The sequence below is a fragment of the Agelaius phoeniceus genome, chromosome 1 (assembly GCF_051311805.1).
Source record: "Agelaius phoeniceus isolate bAgePho1 chromosome 1, bAgePho1.hap1, whole genome shotgun sequence".
NCBI classification, from domain to species: Eukaryota; Metazoa; Chordata; class Aves; order Passeriformes; family Icteridae; genus Agelaius; species Agelaius phoeniceus.
Window position 1 is genome coordinate 146,795,945 of NC_135265.1, and position 27,770 is coordinate 146,823,714.

Here is a 27,770-nt window from a genome sequence, read left to right on the forward strand (position 1 = left end):
TTAAGTAATTTAAGTGCAAGATGTGCAGTACCCTCAGCTTCAGCAGGAGCTAGGTGTTCAGCACCCAAGCAGATCTGGTTTATTGGGATTATTGGTGATTTTTTGGGTACATTTGGTGTTAAAGGGACATTCTAGATTTATCTTAATTTAGTGAATAACCTAGGAATACTTCTTGTTTGATAATGGTAGTTAATATCTAGGAGAATTGGATGCTTAATAGTTAGTCCTCTAAGTGCACTAAGTTCTCTATAACTTGCTTTTTTTCCTCCCCTTCATTGCAGAAATAAGCATCACCCAGACCTTCATCTCTGGGCTTATTCAGGGATGAGAAAAGAGCAAGAACAAAGAACTGTTGGGGTAGAGAAAAAGTTGGTGACTTTGCAGGATGCTGTTAGTCCAGCTGAAAGGACGTGTCATAGTCAAAACCATAAAGAGCCACCCAGTATACCCCAGAAGATGGAAGAAACATACATCACAAGTGAGCACAGTTACCAAAAACCACAGAGTTTTAGTCATGACTACAAAGCAGTCACTGACCCTATGAGCTCAGATGATGAAGACACAAGTAGCTTTGAGGAAGATCAGGAATATCACACAGAGAATAAAAACTGTTTACAATATTCTTTTAAAGATGGTGGCATGAATGAGCAGGTAAGTATCATTCTTCATCTGGGAAATTTTATTTGGAAAAGTATGTTCAATCTGATAAAACTGTAGTACATACAGGTATTTAAAAATGTTTGTTGCTGTAAGTCAACATATTTATTAAATAAGTCAGCAGAAGTCACTAGAAGCAAACTTGAATCACTGAAATTTTTCCAAGTGAAGTAAGTTCATTTCAGCTGGTGTATGAAATAGAAGGTATGGTTTAAGGTATTGCCTGTGCTAAAAAATCATTCTCAATCCAATGTTTTGAGAGAAAGGAAACCCCATTCTTAAAATGCAGGGTCTTGGAACAAAATTTACATGGTTTTTACAAGGTGAGGAGAATGGGACAGGTTTCCCTTTTTCTCTGTTTGGTTATCTGCATGTGCTAGGTGGTTTTAGTTGTTGTTTTTGAAACCAAGACTTTTTTAATGACGTTTATTATAATACTGTATTCTTCTTTTAATAGCAGTGCTACCTAGAATGTCTTTCACATGTAATGATTTACTGACCAACTAATTTCACCTCATGTGCAACTGCTTTTCAGTCTTCTATATTGCATATTTCTTCTAATGAAACATTTTTAGTCAGGATTATATTTTGCTGTTTAAACATCTCTTTCTCATTTTTACATTAATGGTTTTAATCCATTATTTCGTGGAAAAGGTCTGAAACTTGTTAATCTGGTTTTAGTGAACAGTTCTCATAGCAAAAACCAAAGAGAACCAAACCTTTCTGTTTTCTGCAATACCATCTGTATGAGGATAAATCATCCAACTCATCCCCCTGTAGAATTACAGTTTCTGGTGTGGAAGAAATGAGTATGATGCATCTTTTTTCTTTTTAATTTTAGTTCTAAATGTGGCATGTAAGCTGTATAGTCTGAATGGGGAATTTTAGGCTCATTCTAATTAAAAATACCTGTTTCTTTGCTAAATTTGCTACACTGCACAACTATATTCAGATTTCTAGTAAGGAGACATGCAGCAGTGTCAAATACTCTTGCCTTCCAACAGTAGTTTAAATCATCATTGTAAACATTATAAATAGTATAAAGATATTTAGGATTAAAGGAAAATATGCATGAGCAGTTAAACAAAACTAATATTTCCTTCAGAGATTCAAGCATATATCTAAAAAGCTGGGTACTCTCTCTTTGGCACTGACCCCAACAGATCTCTTCTTGGTTTAACAGTGTTCTTTCCTTTGGAGACACCTTGATACTAAATAAGGTCTTCTGCCCAAACATGATTGGCATGGAAAAGCTCTCCTTGGTTTCTCCATAAACCTGTCTGAACTTACTTTAAAACTGACATTGAAGGATCATTTTTGAATGATCTGACTTCTCTCTAAGGTGCCTTTTCTCTTTTCCTTGTCAAAGTTTGACTGAGGCTTTGAATTTTCCTTTCTAGCATTCTTCAGAACCTTTTAATATTCTGGTTCTCCATACCATTGTGTCTTACCCTAATCTGCAGTTCTGTTACATACTTCACTTTCTCTTACAAACAGTGTTTGGATCAACTGTTTTCAAGTCCCTTTTGGGCTATGCATTATCTTTAAAATTGTATTTAGTTTCCTTGGTTTTGCTTCTGAAAGCACAAGACTTCCCCACCTGAATCTCCTGTTATTTCTTGTCCATGAGTTGTATCCTTCCCCTGCCATCCCTGCCTGATTACCTACATTGATCTCAGAGGTTAGAGGAGAATCTGTTGGATTTTGTGATTTTTTTTCAAGGAGCCATTTAAATAAATATAGAGGTCATTAGAAGGTAAAAAACAAACCAACATTTATGATGTTATTTAGATATTCAGTTCCTTAACTTTGAAATTTTCTCCATTTTACTGAAGCAGGCTGAAAGATGATTTTGCTTTTAGAATTATGGACTTGGATTCTTTCACAGCAAGGGAAAAGTGGCATTCCTGTAGTTCTGGAGAGGGTCTGAAAATTGTAAGGAATAGTTAATTTCTTACTTATACTGGAAATATTTTTCATAAGATTACAAAAAGTTTGATTACTGAAAACACTGTGGAAGCAAACCTGATGCCTTCAGAAAAGGGATTTTAAATATCATAAAGGTATCAAAACTCTCATACCTTTCAAATAAAATCTATGTCTGATACATAATTTTAACTCTTTTATTGAACTTCATGAATATTAACAATGCTCACTCATCTGAGTTGCTAATAAAGCTGCCTGCAGGTCAGTCAGAGTTTTATTTGTTTGGTTAGTGTTTTTTAATTGATTTCAAGTCTTAAAATGAAAGTTGGGGTTTTTTGCTTAAGTTGTAACTTAAAATCCTTCAGTTCCTATTTTCTTCTTTATGTCTCTTCTCACTCTTCTATACTTGACTGGAGAAAAAAGTATTTTAATAGCAGGCCTAACACCATTTTTTTCTTATGTGGTGTGGAAAATTAGCTGAGCTCTTCAGAGAAGTGTATTAATACAATTAAAATCATTCTTTGCTCTGGCATTTGACATGAACTGACACTGGGTGAGCACATCTATTTGGCATTCTAGTCCTTAAAATAAAATCTTCAATAGTGAAAGAACTTCATTGGATATGAAGTCATAGTGGATATAAAATGGAAGCTGTTAATCCTCCTAATTACCTGAGATGCTGAGTATTTTTACCTCATTAAATCTGATCTACTTCCACTCAGTAGCTGAAACATCAAATACTGAAAGATTAGGAGCTTGTGTATTATCTCTGGCATGCTGTGAAGGTACTAATTATATTGCAGAAGTCAATCTTCTCAGACACAATGTTTGCATAACTCCACATGTTACTATAACTGTCCCCAAGCATGTTCAGTTCTACCCCAGACTTGTGCCAGGAAGGTAGGTGGGGTAATAGCAGGTAGGAAGAGAAGTTTTTTGTCTTAATCAGCAAAGAGAACAGATTGCTCAGAGAGGATGTGAAGTCTCTTCCCTCATGGAGATACTCCAGAACCATCTGGACACAATCCTGTGCCATGTGCTCTGAGATGACCCTCTGGGACCTGGTGATCCACTCTGGTCCCTTCCAAGCTGACTCATTCTGGGATTCTGTGAAATAGGATGTCCACCTTATTTGTGCAAAAGAGTGACTGTTGACATCCTAGATACTTCTGCATTGTAGAAAGTTTTCCATGGAAACAAACCTTAGGATTTTGCACATTTTTGGTGGCAGTAGACCTATGCAGTTCAGCACTTTATGATTTTAGTTACCATTTATATAAAAAGGGCACAGAAGTAAAATCTGTTTTACTGCATTGAAGAAAGTATTTGAACTGATAAATTTCAGTGTTAGGAAAATGAGGCAAAAGGGAGAGATGCTTACTTATGTGGAATCTGCATTTTGTTATTTTAGTCTATTGATGTGTCATAGTATGTGGCTTTCTGAGTAAGCTTTTTGTTGTGTGTACAGAAGTACAATTCTAAGCCAGCAGAGTTTATCATGTGACTCAAATGTTGAAATCAACACCAGAAATTAAAACAAAGAAAAAAAAATCTTAAATGGCAATTTTTTTCTTTCTGTTGCTCCTATGAAGAATTCTGCTGAAGGAAACACTGTGTTTGTTTGTAATGAAAGAAAAGGCTCAGAAGAACAAGTGGACACACATCTTCAATGGCAGCTAAATCTCCTCACCCATATAGAGAATGTACAGAATGAAGTCACCAGCAGAATGGACCTGATTGAAAAAGAAGTTGATGGTAACTGCATTGCCAGATTACTTGTTAATGTACCTGTAGCAGCATCTCTCTTAACTAATGTGTTCCAAGTGATCTGAAGCACTGAGGATGGGTTTTTTAGTATTCTGTTCAAATTTGGGTCTCAGAATTATAAGCAGAGCTTGTACTCTTGATCTCCCCACCCCCTTCTTTAAGTTTTCAATGCCAATAAAGTAGGTTAAGTACTCAGACTTCAGAAAGCTTAGATGACTTGTCCAGTCTTTGTCCAGATATGAATCCTAAAGTTGATGGCTTTTTCTACACCTGGAGTGGTTTTTGCCTGATTGTTCTAGTAATTGACAATATGTAGGGGAAAAAGAAGGTGTTTATTGTGCCTTCAACTTTTTTATTAGTAAGCAAGTGGTTTCATGAAGACAATTCAGTCTTCATGGGAAAACTTGAATGAAATTATATTGTATGAGAATATTGTAGCACATAAGTGTCTGTGACTTGCCAGTCATAGAAGCTAGTAATTAAGGGAGCTTGTAGTCTAATCCTAGGACTCCTTAATTAATCTTTTAACAAATAAAGTTGTCTTATTTCTGTTTTCAGTTTTACTTCCAGTATCCCTGTTTTTCCTAGATTCAGTGTTTCTAAACTAATAGGGCTGACCTTTTCCCTTCTCTGTTTCTACAAGCAGAGAAATTCCTTGAAAACATTTGTTGAAGATTGGAAAACCATTCTGTAATCTGGACCTTGTCCACAGGAGCCTGTTAAAGTGGCAGAAGCAAGCCTTGTGTTTGAGGGTTGCATTTTCTGTTTCAGAACTGTCAAAGTAGACCATGAACTGAAGTTGCTTTTATGTGTGGAGAGGGTAAATTGTGAGCCAAGTGTAAAATTTACTCCCAGATACCTTTTTGCAGCAACAATCAGATCAGAAGGTTGGTTTGTTCAAGAGAAATATGGGATTAGTTGGTGTTTCCCTAACAAAATTTCTTCTGTTGAATAAAAATCCCAGCCTCAGTGTATTTTCCCTTTTTTTGAAAGACAAAGTAAGAAAGAAAAGTTTGATTTTTATGGAAACTGTTTCTCAAAGAGTTACTCTAATCATCTTCTTCCTTTCCCTTCTGTAGTTTTAGAAAGCTGGCTTGATTTCACTGGAGAACTGGAACCACCAGATCCTCTGGCAAGATTGCCTCAGCTCAAGCGACGCATCAAGCAGCTCTTAATTGACATGGGAAAAGTACAGCAAATAGCAACACTTTGCTCTGTATGACAAAAGGAAGAATATAGAAGTAAAAATAGGTTCTTTACAATGAATTTTCTTATTAGCCACAAGACTGACAGGAAGACAGCAAAAAGCTGAGCATTTATCTGGTTCTTTGCTGATTACATTAATAGGCTGAAGCTTTAGAAGGAAAAGAGGAAGTTTAGAGTCAGGAATCTGTTGTATTGAAAATATGAATATTCAATGTCTGGGCTTCAAAATTATATATAATGTGCTTATAAATGTCAGTTTCTCAGGATTTTAACATGTTGAACAATAAATCCCCAGATATAAGAAAATTCAACAAACAAAAACTCTTCGAAGAGCAGTGCAACTATTTTGAAACCTTTGGCAAACATTACTAAATTAGCAGAATTCAGCTGACTAAGAATGCAATCCTCTTATCTTGCTAGTGAAAGATAGATACAGAGAGAGCTGTATCTTCTCTACAAGGAAGGTTTTTAGATTTTCTTTCTCTTACGAGTGTTCAGGAAAACAAACATACTAGCTTTGATTTTTGAAAAAAATTACTTGTCATGGTCTCCCTTTTAAAGTATTTTTTTAAATAGAAATCCCTAGAACAGCACCCCTAGGCTCCTTTAAAACAGAAGTGGAAAATAGTGGTCAGATGTGCCAAATAATATTAAAATCACTGGGATGAGAGTTTAATTATGACTTAGGTGAAGGTTTTTTCCAAAGTCCGACTCGGTGCCAGCAGTCCATCCAAAATTGTATCTACTTTATATTTTTTTATGTTCTATAGCAGTGTTCAGGAATCAAGGTACAATTTTTGTCCTGGGTAGCTCTATTCTGATGTTGGCCCTCTGAAAACTTCACCATCCTCAGTGGGGATGAGGAATGACAGGAGCAGCAAAACTGTCTGTGGCTGTGGAAATTCTGAACCATTAGAGGCAAAAATCACAAGATACCTTATCCAAGTTGTCTTTACAAAGTTTTTCAGCTTCAGTGAATGAAATGTCATGAAACCAAAGGCAACCTACTTGCTCTGTTAGCTCTTGCTGGATTTTGAGCCCAGGACTTCTCCTGTGCTGACAAGTTGCCGCTGTACCCAGTGCTACATCAGTGTCTGTGTGTGTATGTATATGTGCATAGCTGTGTGTACATATATACATGCCATACACATTTCTACCTACACATGTCTAGTTTTATTACCATAGACTACAAGAACTGGTGGTTCATATTACCTTTTAACAAGCAGTTTCTAAAATTGAAAATAATGTATGTACAGGTTTTGAAATTTGTAAAATATGACTGTTAAAAGGAGGCTATTTAACTGAGGACATTAAGATACTTGAACATTTTATGCCTCATGTCTGTTTATCAGTTCTAGTTATCTGTATAAATGCATTTTAGAACCGATAGACAGTAAACTTGAATTTACCTTTTGATAAGAGTACAAGCCACTGTACATTCAAAAATTATTTAAATTTGCAAACACACTGTTCTATATGTAAGGTACTGTATGTAAAACTGTTTATTAAAACTATTCTGCATACTCTACATTTTCCACTTTTCTTCCTGATCTACATACAAATGTAAAAAAGAAGTGATTGTTATTATGTACAGACCATCAAAAAATCTTGGAATGCCTTTTAAGGATGCATACAACTGAAAAATGTGCCAAAGATGGATTATCTGGGAAAGACTTTGCAACCAGTGCATTGAACTTTCATGATAAAACCATTATTGAGAAAGAAAGCAGCGTGGCTGGTTCATTGCTAAAGTAAACCTACCCTGACCTTCCTCTCTGTCTGTCATACCTGAAGTGAGTTATCACTCCTGATGGCCAAAGCAAAATGTAAAGCCCTGTTACAGAGTGGTTGCTACTTAAAAAGTCTTCCCACTTCAAGCTTGTAGGAGACATCACAGAGATGCATGAAAACATGGAATTATGGAATGGTTGGCAACTCCATAATGCAGAAAGAACATTAGAGCTGTGGAGTTGTTGACATTTTTAGCAACTGTTAATAAATACTCTGTGTTATATAGATGATGCTTAAATAACTGCTTCAAACATGAATAGTTGGGTGACCTACTTGCTTTTGGATATGTGAGACATTTTTATAGACTATTCACTTGCTGCATATCCTTGAATGTGGTACTGTGTGTACTGTATAAGAAAAGTGTAAATCCAGATGAATTACTTTGAAACAAAGTGGAGTCTATTTACAGAATTTATACAGCATACACTGTAGCAATATTATGCAATGTGTGTGCATGTGTGTGATGTAATATAATTGTAAATGTTACTGAAGGTGAAGGTGGACTTGGAAAGTTCAGGGGGGAGGACAGAGGTTTTATTCTTACTACAGAGATGGAGGAATGGTATCCTGAAAAGGAAATCCTAAGGTCAAAATTGAAGTTGCCCTTGCAGCTTTAATGTGTCTTCTGTTTGTATGTGTAATGGCCTCTTAATTTACACAAATATGTAACTTTACCCCTCAAGATCCTGCCTTGTTCAGGATGGACTGTGCTTACAAAAACAATCTGTTCAGTATTTTTTTTATGTTCATTGTGTAGTCATGTATTATAAAAACTCTCCTGCAATCATTCATATCTTCTAAGAAATACAATCTCAGTGTCCATAAGGACCATGCTATGTATGATACATCGTGTCCTGCTCCAATGTTTCACAAACTTGTCTCTGTTTGCTTTCTCAAGTTGTGGTGCTGGTCTGTTACATGTGGACATTAGTTTCTGACCCCAGTCTCTCAAGTATTCAAAGGTTTGGGATGCTTTTGAGGTTTTTCTTTTAAACACAAGTCAAGTGCCATAAAAATGCTGTGTTTTGCACAGAATGTAGCCTACAGTTGATTGCTTTGCTCGTGTACCAGTCAATCCCAATGTGATCTGGCTCTTACCAGTATTTCTTCCTAGTTGGCCTTATCAAGAGAATCATATTCCTGTAGGCATATTTTTCCATCTGTCTTCCTGCTTCCTCTCTAAATAAGCCAGGGATGTACACTCAGCCTATTTGCAACATCATTTATTGGGGTGTGAATTGTGACTGCATTGTTTTGATGAAGGGGACAGACCCTCTGTGAGGAAAAAATAGTATATGGCAATGTAAGGACTGTTTGATACGTGTGCACAGAAAGGCAAAATGTTTAAATTTGAAGCCTTCTGTCACTGAATAGGAGTTCTGAATAATAATAGACAAAAGGGAAATGCCATTTTACAGAAGCCTCTTGTGATTTCACAGAGTTAAATGGCAAACTTTTGGAGCCTTTGAATGCCCAGCTTTTTGTCTGAGGTTTAGTTAGGGGTTTGCCTGTTTGCTTTTTTAATGGAGGTATCAGGGTGATTTCATTTCAAAGCCTGCTCCTACATGTGACCATACCAGAGGCATCTACATCAGGAATTGTGTTTCAGTTGCAGTGGTGGCAGGAGAGCAGTCCTGCAATCAGAAATGAGATGTGCTGTGGGTGCTGTGATCTGGTATGACATGATGGAGCTGCCATTGGTTACAAAATGGACGTACTTCAGGTCATATTACAGGGAATGGGTTGGAAGATGCTTCCTGTTAACCCTTTGCTTGGGTAGCTGTAGGTTGAATAGTGCCCATATTTTGGATATTCTGGCCTTAGATGCATAGATCTTTGTTCAGCTGTGGAGTGGTTTACAGTGGTAGAAGCCTGTCATTTTCTCTCAAATAGACAAAGATGGGTTGCAATTTTCTGATAGATTTCCTGTATTTGCTGGGTGGCAAAGAATTGAAACTGTTCTTCCATGGGTGCAGTAATCTTGTATGGCTGACAGCCACCTGTCTCTCTTAATTTTATCTCTGAGCTTCTGCATGTGTTCATTATTCATTCTGCAGCTTTCATCTTTCTCTCCTTTCATTCTTCAGTTTTCTGCACTCTGGCTTCTGAGGTGCCTGGAGGGTGTCACTCCTTTGTTCTCATGGCCAGTTCTTCCTGGCTGCTGTGGGAAGCAGTCATGGGGAAAGGCCTCTTTGGCTCTTCTGTCCACAGCCTCCAGAGCATCCTGGGACTTGTGTACAGTTGGAGTTTGTGCACCATAATCAAAAACTCCAGGTGTTTTTGATGCCTTTCTTAAGTAAGCTTCTTCTGTCTTGTGCAATTGGGGACCTTCCTCTACTCCCATCTGGCTTCTAACTTAACTAGACTTGAATTAATATTACATCAAAACCCCTCTGGCACTGCTGGGCTCCAGCACTCCCTACCAAACTGAGGGTTGGGATGCAAAGGAGTCATTCAAACATTACAGTAAAATTATAAAAGTATTTGATGTTGTAAACCACACTATTTTTCCTTTGTATTTAAAGGGAAGCTGTAACCATTTTTCTTCACTGGAACTCTAAAGGCACAAAACAGATCCTGAACTGAACTGGAGCTTGGTGTAAAAGCAGCGAGTGGAGGATGGGCAGGACTCTGCCAAAAGAGCAGTCAGGCTGTCCCAGCTGCCTTTGCCCTGTTAGTAGCTCTGAGGAGGTGCTGGTGTGTAAAGGGGGTGTGTGCAATGATGCCATTCGTTTGCAAGCAGGATTGTTTAGAACACTGGAACTATAGGTTTTTGCTCTACTGCTTAAAAATGTTTCCGTATATGCACCTTAATTTTGGAGTGCTTAATGAAGTCAGAGGCTTAAATCACTTTTGAAATACCCATTGCTATTCTCACATTTTATTAGCTCACAATTTTTTTTCTGTTGTACTGATTGCATATGGCTTTAGGTGAGGATTTTGCAGAGGCTGTTTGAAATGCTTCAGTAATGGTTTCTATTATACTTTGTTATGTCCTGGGCACTGGGTGTGGGGGTCTGTCTTTAGCAATAAATTTTATACACTATGTGTATATCTGTTTGTATATGGAAAACAAATACAGAGCATGTAACAATGGTGAAAATACACTGCACCGAGTGCAGACTGTGCATTTGGCAGCCATTCTGCACCAGCCTGAACAACCCAAATGAAAAATTGGAGACCACATGGAGAAAATGAACTAGCATGAAAAATCATTCAGGAAAGAGTTCCCTTCCCTTACTCTGTGGGTGGGATAACTAAAGCTAGTTCAATTGCTGTTTGCTTCAAACAGCTGTCTTCCTTTCCTGAAAACTGGCCAAGCCTCCTGTGTTCAGCTGTAGCCACGTGCATCAGTGTATTGTCACTAAAGACTCTGAGAGAGGCAGCACTGCACTATGATTAAATCTTCTGTGAGAGAAGCAAAATACTTCCTTCTGTGATTTGTTTTTTATAATAGCAATAATGTTGACTGCATTCTAATACTCACAATAAAGGTCTGTTGAGATTGTTACGTGCCTGGGCTCCCTTTCCATGGACTTCTCTTCTGGTGAGCTAGTGATTGTTGGCATATGTTTTAAAGCATTAGGGAATCTTCAGTTGCATGTTTGGCCTGTAGTCCTTAGGTTATGTGCAGCCATTGATACTCACCTTTCTACATTGCAAGGCTTGAGGGAATCTTCAGTTGTATTTTAGCCTGTAGGCAAATGATACAATCAGTAAATTATTCACAGTACTGACTTACTTTATGTGCAAAGTAATTAGAAGATATTTCTGTTCTTGGACTATTTTGGTGTTTTAACAATTTCAGGGTTTGAGTTTTGCAATGCACTTTATTCTTTACAGTCAATGTCTTTCAAGAATGTATTCATAGTGATGGCATCTCTTCTTGTGGGCAGACATGTGCCTTTGTAGCATGTCATTACAAAGTAACTTTAATTTGCTTTTAGTCATTTATTTTAATATCATCCACAAGTTGTTCAAGGCTTTACTGTGGTAGAAAACAAATGAGCCAACAATGCTGAGCAAGTTCTTAGACATCCTGTGGACAAGAGCACATATGATAAGCAGCAGATAAATGAAATTGAGCAGAATCTCAGTCAGTTACTGACATAGAAAAATTTTTTCATTCCCAGAAAAAGTAGATACAATAATAAATAATGAACTTAGAAATTTTAATTCTGAAACATTTTAATCATTGTTGAAGGGACAATCTCAAAGCGGGCTCTCAAACTTAAGATACAAGACCAGATTCCAGCTTGGAGCAACATACTGAAACAATTTTTGAATTAGCAGACTTTCTGAGGAAGAGTTTTCCTGAGTCAAACCAACCATCTGGCCAGCCCAGAGTCTTGTCTGCAGTAGAAATAGGGTATCAGATCTGTACAAACATATTCTGGAATATCTGTGCAAATTGCTTTTCCTGAATGCATCTTTCACTTCTGGCAAACAGGGTTCCTTTACCAAAATTTTTTAGTGCATTAGTTTTATCAGTCACTTCACAGAGATGGGTTCCTCAAGTTTAATCCATCTTTTTCATTGGTGGCTTTTGGAATTCACAGCTTTGTTGTGTGTCAGGAGCTGTGTTTGTCCTTGAACTTCCTTTCTGACTCCACTGGCTCTGTACCATTGCCTTTAGTTCAGAGAAGGTTAGATATTGCATTATTGAAACGACCCAAAGCAGTTTTGTCCCACCAACACCAAGGGTTTGGCACCCTGTTGCTGTCCTTCTGTGACTGGTGGGGACTTTTCTCACTGCCTCAGCTTTTGTTTTTGTCAAATAGTGAATTGATTCAAGTTGCAAATCCTGTGTGTCGCTGTGGTTGCAGACCTGGCTCCTATTTTAGGTTTCAAACCAATCTGCATCCCTGGTGTTGTGAGAATAAAATACCTATTTTTCTACCTGGAATCACTGTGGTATTATTGGATAGAGGAAAACTGTTATTTTCATTAAATAAGTAAGGAAAAAAAAGGCATTTTATTTGTCCTAGAAATGGTCAATTCCTGCAGGGACAAATGCAAATTCAAATATTCTTACATGGGCTTCTTTAGGTTGTGTCACCAAAGGCACTTTTCCAAATGGTAAGTTATAATTTAAGATTTGACAAGGCCTGTGTCCTTGTCTGATCTAGCCAAGTTTAGTATGGGAATGACTGAAACTTCCCTATTATTCTTTAAATTTGAAGAATATGTCACGTATAAAGTGAACACACTGAAAAGTGCATTATCTGGGGCTATCATCCTGTAGTCTTTTACTTTTGCATCACATGAGGTCTTAATCAGAGATGATACAGATTCGTGCTTCACAAGGTCTTGGAAGGAAATGTGCTGAATGTAAACCTTAGTTCTCTATCTAAGTGTAACAGATGATGTTAACCTTTTTTTATGTAGCTTTCTTAAGACGTGTGAGAGGCTTGTCCTACATTGGTACTTTATTTAACACAGAAAAGCAATTTATTGTTTGAAATTAATGAACTGGTTGATGTAAGCATAATTTCACAATGTTTTCTTAACACTTTTGCTTCCAATTTGCTGCCTCATTTAAGAAGCTCCCTCCAGTTCTTTTTTTTAAACTAAGGTTGACTTTTCAGGCTCAAATTTGATTGGGGTAAGAGTAACTTTTCTGTGGGTACAGATGTCTGTGTATTTATATACAGGACTCTTTTATCCCTGGGCCTTTCAATATGTAAAATTACAGTTGCACAAACTGTCTCTTCTGCTAAGAAAGTGTATGCAAAACTGGAACAATGAATAAATGTCTTCTTCTTCTTTGAGGTTTGTGACTTCAGTGTCTCATCCCACTGACCTTTATCTTTGCCCCAGCAGTTGTAGTTTGTAGTATAGATTGAGTAGCTTTTGCCAGTAGGTACAACAAAACAAAACCCTCATTTCCAGCACTAGAGCAATGATTTTGAAGACATGATAGTTGAAGGCCTTATTGGCCACAGGGACCTTTTCCACTTATTTTCTGCTTTTCATTGGTGAGCTAATTTAAGATGTTACTCCATCTTTTCTCAGGTGCTAAAAATAGAGGTCAATACCATTGTCCTTTCACTGAAGGTTATGAAAAGCTTTTCTTACTTTGTATTTGACCAGCCATAGATAGACAAGTGCCTCTTCTGCTCTGATGAATGTGAATTCCACACATTGCTTTGTAAACAAATTTTTTCCTTTTTAATCCATGGGCTCTTGCATCCCCTTGAGCGTTCATGTACCAAGATGTCCACCTTGGTTTGACGCACATCTAGAAGTGGTTTGAGTGATGCCAATTGCCAAAATTCCTTTTCTCATTTAGTTTTTTAAGAGACTTTTAAGACTTGGCTATTCTTTCCAACTTGAGTAGTTCATAGATTGTTTTTGAGTGTTTCTAAAGGAAATAAACATCATCTTGGGAATCAGCAATACATAGCTATTGTGAGTTTGTGCTTCTTCCTGATAAAAAAAGCCCCTTGATACTTTGTGCTTTCCTGTCTGCCTTCCTCCATTATCAGCTTTTTATAGCAAAGAATAAGGAAGGAAAGTGAGTAGCGACCTTAATAAGCTCCTTTCCCCATTTGCTGTGCAAGGAACCTGAGTGACACTTTTCTAACAGCTTTAGAAAATTGGCTAAATCAGTATCACACACAGACCCCAACACACTCTGGAGATGTTTCATTGGCTTGGACACATCACAGGACCTGCCAGCAGGGAGCTGTTGCCCCTGCAGAGCCTGTCTGTGGCACTGGACTGGGCTCTCTCTTGCTGCTCTCCTGTGTCTGCCCCACTGTGTGGGGCTCAGACACAAACCTTGGGGCTCCCTTGGGTCAGAAATGCATGTAATGGTCAAACTTTTCTTTCCTGGTTTAGCCATGCTGGTGCAAATAGTGGTTATTTAATCTGATTCTTTAGCTCTTCATGGATGTTTCCCTACAAATGCTGTGCTAATCCAGAAATTCAGTTTCTTTCTGTGCCTACTTGATCAGGGCTCTTGCAGGATCTGTCATCTTTATGCCTCTAAGTGTTGTCTTTTTTTAGTCTGTCATCTATGCTGGACATGTTCTTCATTTTTTCCCTTGATCTTCCTGTAGACTGTTGACTTTGGAATTTACGTTCAAGCAACTTATTCTAGACTTAATACAGTTCCACTTATTTTTAAAAGCCTAGTCATGCTAAAGCAAGTTTGTGCTGCTCTTGAAGATCATATTTACCATATCCATCAAACACTGTGGCATGGCAGTGGTCTACAGCCAGCACAGAAGGATGCTTGGATCACTGCTGTCATGATCTGAGTCTGTGGGACAGTATCAGCAGAGTTGTTTCTAGGCTGTCTAGTACCCATGAATCACAAACAGGAGTGCTGCTCTCACTTTTTCTTGAAATCAAGTTAAATCCAGCTTCAAACATGTGCTGTTATTATTTAAGTAATGATTTAGGGCTTATTTATCCAACTACCTTTGTTACAAGTGAGGGTGAGTTCTCATAATTCCTGGTGCAAGTAAATGCTGACTCACCGTTACAAGAGGTGGCCAATTAACAAATGAAATTCTGGAACCAAGGAAATAATTCTCATATATTTTATGTTGAGGATCTTGCATGTAATTAGTACCAAAAAGCTTAATTTGAGAAGCTTCATGGTAATACTGACTTACAGCTGGAGGATGAAGCCCAAGGAGTGAAGCTGTGCCTGTCAGATACTTAGCTGAGTTAAAGTGCATGGTGCAAGTGGGAGTGAAAACAAAAGATAGAGTGTAATTGACTCTGATCCTTAATTCACTTTAGCCAGTGAGTGCATCCATCCTGTTTTTCACTTAGTAAAAAACCACATTATGAGTTATATTCAGCCCTGATGTGCAGCACCCAGAGGTCTCATTCTGCTCTGTCCCTCAGCAGGCTCAGCTCTCTGGGAATACAAAAATGTGTAATTCCCTAGGGAGCACAGAGCCTGGCTGCACCCTGGGGCAGATGAGAGCCAGGGCTCTGCCCAGGGTCACTCCAACATCCTCAATTAACTTGTTGGAATAAGTGAGCCCCCTGCCACCCCCTGTGCCTGCTGGCCCTTGGCTCAGCTGTGCTCCCTGGAGCAGGGATGAGAGCTGCCTGAGGGCAGCCAGGAGGGCAGCTCCAGCTCAAGGGGCCTCTTGAGTTTGCTCAGAAGCCTCGTGTGCGTCACTAACCCAATTCTGTGCCCAGCCAGCAGCACTGAAGTGAGCCCATCCCCATGATGGGCACTATAAAAGGGCAGCAAAGGCTCTGTGGGGTGCACAGAGCTGCCTCAGGACAGAAGGGGATGGGGCTCCCCCATTGCAAGATGGGCTCCATCCCATTTTGCACCCTCTGTTGCTTTATTAGCATAGCAGCAGCCAATATATTTGGTAAGTACACTTGTGCTTTTCCTCTGCCTGTGTCCAAGAGTGACTGATCTTTGTGCTGCTCTGTGTGTTGTCCTGATGGAGTATATAATGGTCTTGAATCTTGCACTCTGCAAATTTAGCAGGTTATTGAGTGCTGTGCAAACTAAGGCTGGGCTCCTGGTTGAATAGTTAACTATCAGGATCTTTAAGTGGTCAGGCTTACCTTAGTTTGTACAGCTGAATTTTAGGTGGAAAAAAACCATTTTCTCAAGGGCTAGAGAAGGAACACAGGTAAGAAAAGGTGCTGCTGCAGGGTTGTGAAGTTCCTCAATCACATCCTCTACTTGTAGGTGCCATCGTCTAATTTAGGCTTGAACCTAAAGATGTTGGACAGTCTGAGTGCTGCCCCCAGTTCTTTGGCCTGAGTTTGATAGCCCTGCACAACCAGTGATTTGAATCACTGAATGAATTAGTTATTTAACTCGGATGTCTTGGTAGACCCTCTCTAGCACTGTACAAAGGGATCTCCACCATCCCAGAGCAGGTGATGTTTGAGGTGAAAAGGGGGAGCTTTGCCTATGTGACATTGTTTATAGATGAGATCACCTGAAATTTTGCAATCTCATGAAAACTTTCACATGGTCTTAAGGGGACGCAGTAAAAACTCAACAAACAGATGTGATTGAGAAGCATTAGAAGAACAGGAATGGTCTGTAGCTGTAGAAGTTCCATGAGTTGCAAATTATTTCAGGCTGAAAAGCATTCAGGACACTTATGATGTATTTGCACTACAGTGTATGATCATGCTCAGACCAAATACTGGCTTAAGAAAACATTTGGACTAAATTGCTGTGGGTTTGTTTGCTGTATTTTTATAAACTAATCCATGGTATTAAGAGCATGACATTCATCAGTTTTTAAAGGGTGAGGAAAGTGTCAGATCAACTAATCTGCTCTGTAAAAAAGAACTTATTGAATTTCATCATTCTACATTCTGCATCTAAAACAGCAGCTAGTGCAGCTTTGAATGCATTAAAAATTTGCTACACGGCTTCAGTAGTTGATCATTTGTCCCATTGAAAACCCAGAGTGCTCCTAGTAGGAATTAGTCTGATGCTAGTGCTAGAAATTGATTATTTTAAAATATTTTATGAGATTAAGAAGAAATACCTCTCCTTTTGGTGAAGTAGTGAGTGACTTAGCTTCAAAGCTTCAGTAAAGGTAATTACTCAGAAAATTTAATAGTTGTGTGTGTGGTTATGCAAAGGGCTCTTTTGTGGTCATAGGCACAAGTAAGTAAAGAACCCCAAGTACCAGAAAATTATAGCCAGGCCAGTGCAGAACAGAGCTGAGACTAACTAAGCACAGGCCTGGCAAAGGGTTTCATGATCATCTCCACCATGTGCTCATCCTGCAGCTGGCAGGGCAGTGGTTTGTTCAGTACCTCCCTGTGCTGTCCCACATGGAAATGCACATGGGGAGCAAGGGAAAACAGCCAGGGAGGACCCCTGAACCTGCTCCCCTGCAGCACTGGCACTAACAGGGGTTTGGTAAGAATGGGTTTGTGGTGACACCACCCTTAGGTGTTTATCTCCTTGCTGTTTTCAGAGTACCAGACTGACTCCCAGCCCCTGCGTCCGTGTGAGCTTCAGAGGGAAGAGGCTTTTTCAGCAGGAGAAGCCTACGTTCCTCAGTGCTCGGAGGATGGCCAGTTCAGGTAATTCATCCCTCCTATTAATGTGCTGCCATATGATGTGACCTTTTGTTGCTAATGGAAGTTTTACCCTGTCTGGAAGAGCCACTGCATCAGTGGACTGGAGGATGAGGGGTGCAGGAGACTTGAAGGGACTTCACTGAGCCATGCTGCAGATCCAAATGAATTCCTTGTTATGGGAAGTAATCTCTGAGTAAAGATGTCTATCTAAGATTAACAGGCTAATTTTGGCAGCATTATTTGCATGTCAAATGCTTTTGTGGTCAGTTTGCAATGTGGTGCAGTTTGCTGTCTTCCTACACATGCTCATGGGTGAATGGAGTGCCAGCTGGCACAGCTCAGCCAAGTGACTGAGAACTTATTCACCATGGTCAGTGGCACAGTCAGGGTTCCTTCTAAAGGCAGTGAAGGAACTGAAAAGCACACAGAGAACAGTGATTTAGAGAGCAGCATGTTGCTTGAAGGTGCAAGAAGCTAACAAGTTAAAGCTGAGGCTGAGTACAGATTCTAATTTCTCTATTATCTTTTCTTTTTGCCACTGGTGGCAGCTGTGACCATTCTAGATTTGACTTTGAAACTGTCTCAAAGTGTTTGGTGAATTTCAGATAATGACAATTAGGGTTCTGTCCAATGTGCTTGCTTCCTCAATGACTTCAATTCACTTATCTGCAATTCCTGAAGAGTTCAGAGAATTACTGGAATTAAGGGCTCCCACTGATCAGAGTCACCAGAAATGCAGCTCTTGCCAGTTCCATTATTTGTGATTTTGAAGTATTTGATGTGGTTTGCTTTGCTTTATGGAGGTTTTTTTTTATGTCTGGTACTGACTGAGGACTCTGCATACACAAAATAAAATATTACTTGTGATCTTCTTCAGGACAGTCCAGTGCAATAGGAATGGTCTTTCCTGTTGGTGTGTAGATGAGAACGGTGTTGAGGTTCCTGGCAGCAAACAGAATGGATATCCCATATCTTGTAAGTAAAAAGTTTCTGTCTTTCCTCAGATTGGGTAAAGAACCATTTAAATCTGCATTTGAACTGCTGAAATCAAGAAAAGGCTAGCCACAGACTTTGATGGACTCTAGTTTGTGATAATTGCTATTGGAAGGTCTGGAGTTTCTACAAGGCTTCAACCTGATACACCTGGATGTCTGTCCCAGTAAGACAAATTGTGAATGAAAGATTGATTTAGTGTAATGGCTTTTGAGCTGGAGAACTTCAAACCTATCTGTGGTGGGCTTCTCTATACCCATTTTCATAACCTCAAGTCTATCAATGCCCTCACGCCACCTGGGTGGGAGACTTAGAACTTGTAATTCTGAGAAAACTCAGATGTTGCCTCAATAAAGGACTCAGTGCCCAACAAGAACCTTCCTCTAACAGTGCCCCTCTCTGGTACCACAGGCTTGTCCTTCTGCCAGCTGCAAAAGCAGAGGATCTTGGTGAGCCGATACATCAACAGCAGCAGCATCTCCTACATCCCTCAGTGCCTGGATTCAGGGGCTTTCGACCAGGTGCAGTGTGACACAGAGCTGGGGCAGTGCTGGTGTGTAGATCCAGAGGGAATGGAGATTTATGGCACCAGACAAAGAGGAAAGCCAGTACGGTGTAAGTGATATTCAACAAAATGATGGGGTTTGTGGGTTTGAAAGGCTTGGTGTGAATAGGGACTAATAAGATTATTAAGTCCAACTCCCTGCTCTTCATAAAAACAAGATGATGCACCTCAGTGTCCCTGCTCAATGTAACCCCCTTTTAAACAACAGGGTGGTCATTCAGCTGTTTGGGGGAAATTAATACACAAATAAACATTCCCTCTTTTCTCATTAGGTCCAGGGAACTGTGAGATCCGGGACCGTCGCATCCTGCACGGGTTTGGGGAGAAGAGCCCACCACAGTGCTCAGCAGATGGAGAGTTTCTGCCTGTCCAGTGCAAGTTTGTCAACACAACAGACATGAGTGTTTTTGATCTTGTTCATAGTTACAACAGGTAAGAGCTCAGGCTTCTGAATCAAGAATGTAATCCTGCATACCCCTACAAGGCACCATCTGACTGCTTTTTTGTGGTTTTTGCTATGTGGAGCCCTTATTCTGTAACTGCACATTATGATATTTTCTGTTAAAGAATGGACCAAGTGAAAAAACCTTTTTCTTCTGAATTAAATCTGCTGATTAAAAAAAAAAAAAAAAAAAAAAAGTATATATTCCATCCCTGCAGTCTAATTGTTTTGTCCTCACACAGCACTGGATACCACGTTGTGATCTGTAGTTGGAAAAGTAGCCAGGGCTACTTTTGAGACAGACAGACAACAGCAAATGAGATAGATGCAGAAGGAGCAGAGGAATTTGGATGTATATATGAGGTAGGAAAGGACAATTCCATATGGGAGATGAGAGCAGATGGACAAGTGATAACATGCAAAGATGAAGTTCCATCTGATGATGAGAACCTCTTACCTGCCTAAATATTAGGCAGTGCCAGGGCTGCTCACATGGCTGAAACAGCAAATGATGAACAGCTGTGCTTCAGAACACCAGATCAAATCCTGTCCTGTGGAGGAGCTGGGAATTAACACTGTGATGGAGACACAGGGATGGGCAAGGGGAGCTGATGGGAGAGGAGTTTGTTTTGGTGCAGGTGTTCAGACTCTCCAGAGAAACCTTTCAGTGTCTTGTGAAGTGCCACTGACTTGGCTCCTCAGTCAGCACCAGTTTCCCTGGTGGAGAGCAGAGCACTAAACATAACATCTCATTGTGACTTGGCTCTGTAGCAGCAAAGGTGTTTTATTGTAAATGTCAGTTTTGCTGTGTGGAGAGGTTTCTTTTTTTAAAATTTAAGTTAAACTGAAAGACAGGTCTGAATGCACAGTGCTAATTTGTCAGAGCTTCAGGAGAGATTATTTTGGTGAGAGCAAAATAATCTGACTCTTTTCTTTGTTGGTGTTAAAATGCTAAAAAGCAACTACAGTGGAGAAATCAATGCTTTAAATTGACATTTTTTTCCTCCCACTGGGAGATTTGCTTGCAAAGACCTGCAAGATTGGATTTATTTTCTGTCCGTGTAATGTAATTAATCACAGCAGGATCATTTCAGTCCCAGCTGTCTACCTTCTAATTATAGCATTGGCTTAACCTATTGCCATCATATCTGGGTATTTCAGGTCATTAATATATTTATTTTCACACTACTCCTGCCTGAAATGTCATTATTCCTTCCCCAAACCAGGGCAGAATGTGGAATTGAAGGGATGAGTTCCACAGCAAAGGGCTGTAGCTGAACAGGGATTTTAACCCATGTTTATGGTCATATGGAACCAGTGGAGAAACTTTCTTTGGTTCCACAGACTGATTTTTAAAGTGTAGACATATAATCCTACCTCTCTTTCCAAACAGTTTCCCTAGACCTTCATAAATATTCCAGAATAAGCCAGTATGTTAAACCACCTCCCCCAAACACACAAATGGGGAAACTCAGAAGTTTAGGGCTGAGACTTTCCCAAACAGAAGACTTCCACAAAGAAAGGTGAGCCCAAATTTCCTGCCTCACCTGGAGGGCTTGGCTGCTGTTTCTTTTTCTGCATGGACTGTGTCCAGGTCCTGCCTGGATAGGCAGCTATATAGAACACCCTGTAGCAAATTGATGGGAATTATCAAAAAATCAAAAGTCAAAGAAGATTTTTTTTACTTTCTTGCAATAATCAATAATGAGTAGTCTTTGCTGGAAGCCAAGAGCAGAGACTTATATTCTGAAGACCAACAACTTCACATTTATGTTTTCCTGTATTTTTGAGTGTGAGCATTCTTGTTGAAACATATAGAAACACTAGAAATTTACCCATAACTTAAATGCAGTCACAGTTGGTTGGAGTGGCTCTGAAGGATGAGGAATTCTATGGTTTTGCTACTCATCTTGATGGCTGTGGTTAAAGAGTCTGAGAAAATAAAAAATGTGGTAAGAATTGGGTTTTCCACATAAGGTGAGAAAAGTTTTACCCTCTTGTTTGTGTGGGCCTAATTTATATCTGTTTGTAATTTATTTAGCTTTACTCTCAACTTGGAACAAAAATAACCAGAATGACAAGATGTGACTACACATCTGCCCCATATAAAGTAGTGTGTGTGACTTTTTAATGTTGAAAATGGAAGAAAGCAGGATGCAAATTTTGCCATTGAATCCTGTGTCACTCAGAGGTTGAGATGCTTGAGGTGATGAGCTCCAAGGACATGAGCAGTGCAGAAGAAAGATCATATTCCTGACTAGGAAGTGGACAGTGCATGATAATCCAGGGCAGCTGAGAGGTCTTAAAATACCCCAAGCTGTTCATGCCTGTGTGCACATTGAACCCTACAGAAATAAGTTATTAATATGTTTATACCTTAAATTGTATTGTTTTAATGTTGGCAGAAGTCCCTCTGTGCCCTGAAGTGTGACATTTTGATCTCTCTCAGCATGCCAGTGTCAGCAGTGGAGCAGGATTTGACAGTCCAAAGAGGAGGGACTCAGTGGGCTTTCAATTTGTAGATGTGGAAGGGTGCCAGAGCAAAGCAGCACTAGACAGGGATGTGCAAATTCTGAGACAGGAGCACTGCTGGGACAACCCTGAGGTTACAGCCCCCTCCTCTGACGGAGGTGCTGTTGCTTTGGGCTTCCCCAAGGCTGTGCTTTGATGTCCTGTGGAAGCAGAAACATCTTCAGCTCTCCTGACAGGAGGTAGTGGAGCTTCCAGGAGTGCCCTCTCCTATGAAGACAGGCTGAGAGAGTCCCCCCTGGAGAAGAGAAGACTCTCAAGAGACTTTACAGCACCTCTCAGCACCTCAGGGAGGCTACAAGAGAGGTGGAGAAGGACTTTTAACAAATGCAGTAGTGTTAGAACAAAGGGGAATGGCTTTGGACTGAAAGAGGGTAGGTTTAGATTTAGGTATTAGAAAGAAATCCTTTCCTGTGAGGTGCTGAGGCACTGGCACAGGTTATCTACAGAAAATATGGATGCCCCATCCTTAGGAGTGTTGGAGGCCAAAGCTGGATGGGACCCTGAGCAGCTTGGTCTGGTGGAAGTGGCCCCTGCCCATGGCAGGGGGGTTGGAATTAGATAGTTTTCAAGGTTCCTTCCAACCCAGAATATTCTATGATTCAGGCAAAGTCTTGGAGGTGGCAATAACCCCTTGCTCTGCTCAGCTGAGCACCAGCTCTGAGCCAGACAAGCATTTCACTGCTGCTCTCAGGCTGCACATTCTGGAGCATTCCTGAGGCTGCTGGAGTGTGGCACTGAATCCCTGGTCACAGTTCACAGGGAGGCTGTGAACTGCTTTTCCCCAGCTAATCAGTGCCTAATCCACCAATATTCTTATTGCTGAGTGTCCATCCTTGGAAAAAACCTCATTTGTGTAACTCTCTGGAGGTGTTGAGCAGAAAATCCCACTTCCTTGTTCTTAGGTTTTTCCAAATAAGCCACATGCAGCTGGGACACCACACCTTTATAGTATTTCAGGGTAAGGGGATGTGTCCATAAAATAATATGATTGTTTTAGAGCTTGGCACTTTGAAACTAGAACTTGAAACTTACCTTTTTCTTGGAGAAACCCTAGGATGTCTGTCAGTTAAGACCACATTTATTATGGTGTTTCTAACTTGGACCCTATTAAGTTTCTTTCTTAAATAATTGCTTTGCTGGAATCTGGCTGTTGTCACTCCTAGAATATTACACTGGAAACCATCTCTTTGATCTCCAGAAGCCAAAGTGATTCTTGTTTCATATTAAAATCCCTTTCTCCTTCTCCTTAATCTGTTGAGCCATGCCTTGAAAATGAAAGATATTAGCAAGGTTTTTTATCAGCTTTTGTACTTAATTCAGTGAAGAAATTGTACGTGGCATATAAGGAAGGAGAAGCAACCTGTTTTTTTAGGCATTCTGCCATCTCATGCAGATTTGTGGAAGGAGCTAATGAATGGGTGTTGTAATAACATTAAGCCAACGCCCATCTATTTTACACTCTTTGACAGGCTTCTGAAGATGAGAATATAATTGAAAGTGAGTTACATGCTGGGTACATGCTTAGGAGGGCTCAGAAATCTGTTTGAAGGGAGATTATCTGTTGAAGGGAGATTATATTATAATATAATAATTTATATTATTATAAATAATAATATTATTATTATTTGTTTAGAAAAATGGCATTTAGGAGAGTTGCTATCCTGCTGAAACAGCACTCTGGATCATGTCAGAGCCTGGTTGCCAAAAGGAGACCAAAGCCTTTTGTACTGGCCTTGTGCTCTGCAGACATCCTTCTCCTATGAAATCATGAAGGAAACAGCTAATTCTTTGTTGTGGTTGATGGGGCTCCCTGGGCTCTTCACAGCAGGCTGCTTTTTATTCCAGGCTCCCAAGGGCTTTCCAAAAATTCAGCTCGGTGAGGGAAGTGTTCCCGGAGATCTCTGGGTACTGTTACTGCGTGGACAGCCTGGGGAGGGAGTTAGCAGACACAGGTGAGTGCCAGAACATCTTATCAGGTTAGCAGACACAGGTGAGTGCCTTCCAGCATCTTATCCTCTGATCTGGGGGTGTTGAATTCCCAAGGGAAGGGACAAATAACAACTGTCAGTCTTCAGGTTCATTTGTTCGTTCAATTTCACTCTTACAAGGGGTAAGAACAATGTGACTAGTGTAATGCCCATGGAAGGGGCTGGAGCTCACTAATGAAATCCCACCCTTTTGAGCAGAGCTCAGCAGCAATGAGTGGAGTTGGTGCCTGGGAGCTAATCCTGTCCTCTTTGGGATGTGGAATGGGATTTCTGAATGTCCACTTTCTGCCCACACTAGGGAGCTGTGTCATATTTGATATGTCCTATTAGCAAATACAGGGGAATATAAAGGGCCTGAAGAATGAACTCATTTCTTCTTGCTTAGGTAAAATCTAGAATTGTTTGGGTTGGAAAAGACCTGTAAAGAACATCTAGACCAACCTGTGTACAGTGGGCAGGGACATCCTCTTCTCTCATAATCTCAGGATTTAGGCATGTTAATAGTTGATGGGATGCTTTAGAAGAAACAATGTTCTTTTTTCAGCAAGGAGGAATGAGGAGGTTGAGAATTTACAGACCTTCCTTAGATACTGTGGTTTTAATTTTCAATTTTTTTAAAGGGGAAAAATACAAAGCACAATATCTTGAAATTTAGATGATAGACAAGAACTTCAACATTTAATTCCCAGAAAAGAAAGAAGTACTCAAGAAATCTGTGCACTCAGAGAAACTACTGAATGTCTTGGTTTTTAGTATGCAACCAAATGACTTGTAGTTGGTTTGGGTAACATCTGTTTCCAAAATTCCATCAGTTTCTGTACTGCAGGCTGAACCTAACAAAACCACAGCCTATAGCCAGGTATGGGATGTTTCTCTTGCTTGTTTTGGTAGAGGTCAAGGCATAAAGGTGGTGCATGGACACCCATCCCTGGGTCCAGGGTGTGGTGCATTAGGGTTATGTAGGGTTATAAGGGTTATGACAACTTCACATTTGACTTGTTTAGAGAACTGGATTTATTTTACCTGAGAATCTCCCAGCTTTGCTCTTCTGGGGTAAGGGTGACTTCTGTCTTAAAAGCAGTCCCTGTGCTAAAAGTCTGTCTTTCCCAGGCCTGGAGCTGCTGCTGGATGAAGTTTACGACACGGTGTTCTCAGGGCCAGAGCCTGCCCGCACGTTCACGGAGAGCAGCATCCATCGGATCCTGCAGAGGAGATTCCTGGCAGTCCAGCTGGCCACCTCTGGCAACTTCAGGTGTAAGTAGCACCCAGGAGATGCCCTGTAAATCAGGTGGCAGTTCTGGAGCTTTTATGTGACAGCTACTGTTGGGGAGAGTTGTTCTAAAAATGTATAATTTCACATTTCCAATGCAAGAATCAAGGTCGCTGAATTGCGGATGGCTTTTATCCTCTGCACTGAACATTCTTTACAAGCAGATTTTCCCTGTCTCTGATCAATGCTTTCCCACGTGCCTGCAGATCACATTTTTTGAAATCCCACGAACTCTCCATATCTCTTGCCCTGAGATTATGGAGATGGATTTGTTGATTTATTAAATTAAAAGCCTGAGAAAATGCTCCCTCATTTATGTTGGTACACTCAGAAACAGGAAGGATTTTACACTGACCACAACACACTCCACTCCCGGGAGGCCACACAAAAGTTTGTAGAACCTTGGCCAGCAAGGCTGAACTTTTGGATCTGCCCTTGGGCCCATTCCTTCCCTGGTCAGGACAGGCATGTGGGGAGAGAGTTTCTTCACCTACAGGCAATGAACTCTGCAGGAGAGGAGGTCAGGTACCTCCTTCCTCCTAGACCAGAGCCCAATGCAAACTGGGAAGAGTTTGAATCTCCCATGTGATACTTCATCCTCCCATCCAAATTCCCAAACTCCTCTGACATTGCTTTCTGAATCTTGCTAAGGAGTTGCATCACCAGAAATATGAAGCAGATATGATGTCAGTCTTTTGGCCATATAGTCACACAGTTTTCCTGGCTTTGGGACAAGCTGATCCTTCTGGGGAGTTTTGAAGGCATCTTCCCTCTGCACTGCACAGTGGTTCTGGCTTAGCTCTGGCTGTGGCTGGGGCTGCAGCAGCTGTCAGCACAGATGAAGCTGTACCAGCCACAAGATGGAGATGTGACCTCAGTCATCAGCCACCGAGGGGGATGCTCTGGTGACTAAGGAAGCTCTCACACTGTCACCTGAACCCACTCAAACTGGGGAAGCTGTCAGAGTCCCCTGGATGAACAGGTTGCTCTGACATGGTGCTCTCGCTGCCTCACTCAGGTAGCTGGGTGTAGCTGGAAACTTCTTGAAGCTGAGAAGTGTTTAGGCTGTAGGATTGCAGGTTAATATAAACAAGCAAAATTTCTGTTCAGAGGGTGAAGTCTTGTATTGGAGAGATCATACCCCAGAAAATTTACTTGCTGGATTTTTGCCCTCTTTGCCTTTAAGGCCAGTTTGACAGGAATAGGATCTTCAGATCCCCGCAGAGGGAAATGGAGAAATTCTCAGCCCAAATTTCCACAGTCAGGTGCAGATCTGTTTGCAGGAGCAATGCTTCATTCTCTTCAGAAACACGGAAGTTTGCCTTCAAATCAGTTCCCCAGGCTGTACATCTGTCTCTGTTGACCAACTTTGCTTTTGCACAAAGGTCTAGAGCTCCCCCAGCCTCCAGCATGGTTTCCTGGGAGAAATATTCCTGCTCTGCCTACTTGCAACCATGGCTGAAAAATGTGTTGAGGCTTTATCTTCTGTTTAGTTTTCAGAAATTGTCACCATTAGGTTGGATGTGACATACACACGTGATCAGGGTCTAAGAAGAAAAAAGTTTTTTATTCTGTGTGTTCTCCTGCTTATATACTTTTAACAAAGTGTGATCTTAAGTCATTAACTACATCACAATAACTTATTATATTCATTGGTGCAAAGCAATTAACGTCGATATAATTGGCAAAAGTTTTACAGAAATTTAATAAGGCACATACACACATCTACTGATGCACGTAGTCTAGCTTACAAAAATTTTCATGTATCTTTTCTAATCTGTTTCCATGCTGACAGCCTTGTCTTCTTCCTTGCTATGGATACACTCGAAATTCATCAATTGTTATTTCTTCTATTAACTCAGCTTTGCTTGCAAGCCAGCTATCAAGCCCCTCCATAGAAATTAATACCTACAGTGGAAAACCGTGGGGCAAATTCTTCATGGGAAAAGAGGATGGAGAATTCACATTTTGAGCTAGTACTTGATGTGCCACTGGAAGTGATCAGGAAGTTAAATTCTTTTTCCTCATTTTTTTTTCTTCCCAATCTCGGAATCTCTGCTGGTCAGAGTGACCCTGAGATACATTAGATAGTCTCTTTTCCCAGCCTGGCAGTCAAAGAAGGAGCCAGAACTCCTCAGTTCTCATTCTCAAGGTTGCTTATTGTTTCTTATCTATAAAGTTCTTTCTCCTGGCCTGCTGAGGTTCGCTCAGCAAGTCAGACAGAGGTACTCTGACTGCCTCAGAGACAGTGTTATCTTTTATACTAAAAGCTACATGTACATTATTTACCATAACTTCCCAATACCTATCACCTATGTTAGACAGTGAGTTTCTATTCCAAACCAATCTAAAATTGCCAACATCACCCAGAAGACAGAGGCTAGGAAGAAGAAGGTAAAAGGCTAGGAAGAAGAAAGAAAAATTCCTCCATCTTGGGACCCCAAGCCCCCATTCTAAAAACCTCAAAAATCTATTTTTCACCCTGTGACAAACTAACTATTGTTCTACTTAAACTTTCTTGACTTGCAGTTCTTCATATAAAGGTTGGTAATTGTTTTTCTATGAGTCAGCATCAAAGGCACAGGGGTCTTG

The 27,770-nt window shown here is 40.3% G+C and overlaps 2 protein-coding genes across 11 annotated transcripts in view; both read left to right on the forward strand.

The window, feature by feature from the left end:
• The window catches only part of PHF20L1 (PHD finger protein 20 like 1), a 57,407-nt gene extending 46,549 nt beyond the window's left edge, over nt 1–10,858 (forward strand). For all 10 annotated transcript variants that reach the window (XM_054646807.2, XM_054646816.2, XM_077189175.1 and 7 more), the window contains 3 exons: nt 282–651; nt 4,176–4,338; nt 5,430–10,858. In XM_054646807.2, the coding sequence (XP_054502782.2) occupies nt 282–651; nt 4,176–4,338; nt 5,430–5,572 (676 nt within the window). In that variant the 3' untranslated portion in view covers nt 5,573–10,858. The remainder of the gene's footprint in view (nt 1–281; nt 652–4,175; nt 4,339–5,429) is intronic.
• Nucleotides 10,859–15,631: 4,773 nt separating this feature from the next.
• TG (thyroglobulin) overlaps nt 15,632–27,770 on the forward strand; it is a 147,541-nt gene continuing 135,402 nt past the window's right edge. The window contains exons 1-7 of the mRNA XM_077173556.1: nt 15,632–15,695; nt 17,283–17,391; nt 18,266–18,363; nt 18,793–18,996; nt 19,219–19,378; nt 23,766–23,872; nt 25,019–25,162. Of these exons, the coding sequence (XP_077029671.1) occupies nt 15,632–15,695; nt 17,283–17,391; nt 18,266–18,363; nt 18,793–18,996; nt 19,219–19,378; nt 23,766–23,872; nt 25,019–25,162 (886 nt within the window). The remainder of the gene's footprint in view (nt 15,696–17,282; nt 17,392–18,265; nt 18,364–18,792; nt 18,997–19,218; nt 19,379–23,765; nt 23,873–25,018; nt 25,163–27,770) is intronic.